Source organism: Meleagris gallopavo, unplaced genomic scaffold, assembly GCF_000146605.3.
Source record: "Meleagris gallopavo isolate NT-WF06-2002-E0010 breed Aviagen turkey brand Nicholas breeding stock unplaced genomic scaffold, Turkey_5.1 ChrUn_random_7180001833454, whole genome shotgun sequence".
Taxonomy (NCBI): domain Eukaryota; kingdom Metazoa; phylum Chordata; class Aves; order Galliformes; family Phasianidae; genus Meleagris; species Meleagris gallopavo.
The window spans coordinates 11,542-12,896 of NW_011105048.1; the positions used below are offsets into that span (position 1 = coordinate 11,542).

Here is a 1,355-nt window from a genome sequence, read left to right on the forward strand (position 1 = left end):
TCAGGCCTGGTTTAAATAGACCAGTGTCCATTTAGGTCATCTCTATAATGATTTGTATGAGTTACTGTCCAGAGGGACTTCTGTTGGTGTTCAGCAAGAATCTCTAGTGTTTGTCCCAGACACTAACGGAACGTTTGCTCAGGATTTTCTTGCTGTGGGTTCACACTAAGTTACGTTATGTGCAGCGGATAAAGGATTTCACCTGTATAACAATACGGACACTGTGCAGTGTGTCAGCTGTCTGTGTTGGTTCTTTCTGCTCTGTTTTAAAAGGAACTAGCCATTAGCTGGTAGTGAGACTGTCATAGTCCCTCTGTGGGAAATTGATTTCTAAGCAGTGCTGAAATAGTTCTTGAGAATTTTGCTTTCGAGTTCACTTATTTGCATAAATTGTGCACTGAAGCTTTCCACCTTAACCATGCTGTGTTTTTCACTCACACCTTGGTCAGAATTAAAATTAGTGCAGAGTTCTCTGGCTTTTTTCCCAGCCAAGATGATGTGTTGCAAAGGCTTGGGCTTGTGACGCGTGCGAATGTGTGAGAAGAATGAAATCTGATTGACTGATGAGTAATAAAAAGGTGAAAGTAAAATAACCTCACCAAAAGTAACCGTGTAAGTACGGTACCTGAAATATCAGGCTTGGTTGAGTCAAAAAATAATTCTGTCTGCAGGCAGTGCCAGGCTGGCATTAAATATGCATATTTCTGATTTGATTTGTGAGTGTTAATCACTTTCTCATTCTACAGAGAACCCGGCAAAGACCATGAGCTTTCTCTGGCTCCTAGTGTGGGGTTGCCATTATTGCAGGCTTTGGTGGAGTTTGAAAATGGAAACTGTGACAAGGCTGTAGATCTGCTGTACCCGATCCGTTACCAACTAATCCAACTAGGAGGCAGTAATGCTCAGGTAAAGGATATCGATAGAAGAAGTGACTCACGATGTGATTCGGTCCACTTTCAGTAGCCTCCCTTAGGTGCTCTCATTATTAAGAGCCCTTGATTCCTAGAGAAGGGAACAACCAAACTGTGCTCGTGACTGAATCCTGTTTGCCAACACTTCCCAGCAGTGTTAGCTATTCAACATCTCCACAGGAACACTTCACTTGGGGGCTGTTGGCAAAGGAGACGTTGTAACCAGCAGTACTTTCTAAGTTACTTACTAACTTCTGTCTTTACTAACTTCTTTTTCTAGAGAGATATTTTCAGCCAGCTATTGATTCATGCTGCTTTAAATTGTAAATCCCAGGCCAAACAAAACCTCGCTAAGTGAGTATTTTCCTGGTTAATTTTTCTGTGGTGATAGTACTGTTTTAAAATCAGGATGTAGCAGAGTAGCTCCAAGCAACTACGTCCGTG

General features: G+C 42.0%; 1 protein-coding gene across 1 annotated transcript in view; it reads left to right on the forward strand.

The window, feature by feature from the left end:
* LOC104915621 (tetratricopeptide repeat protein 38-like) overlaps positions 1-1,282 on the forward strand; it is a gene marked incomplete at its 5' end in the record, with an annotated part of 12,443 nt that extends 11,161 nt beyond the window's left edge. The window contains 3 exons of the mRNA XM_019610920.1: positions 171-204; positions 722-906; positions 1,192-1,282. Coding sequence (XP_019466465.1) covers positions 171-204; positions 722-906; positions 1,192-1,269 — 297 coding nt within the window. The remainder of the gene's footprint in view (positions 1-170; positions 205-721; positions 907-1,191) is intronic.
* Between the last annotated feature and the right edge of the window lie 73 nt (positions 1,283-1,355).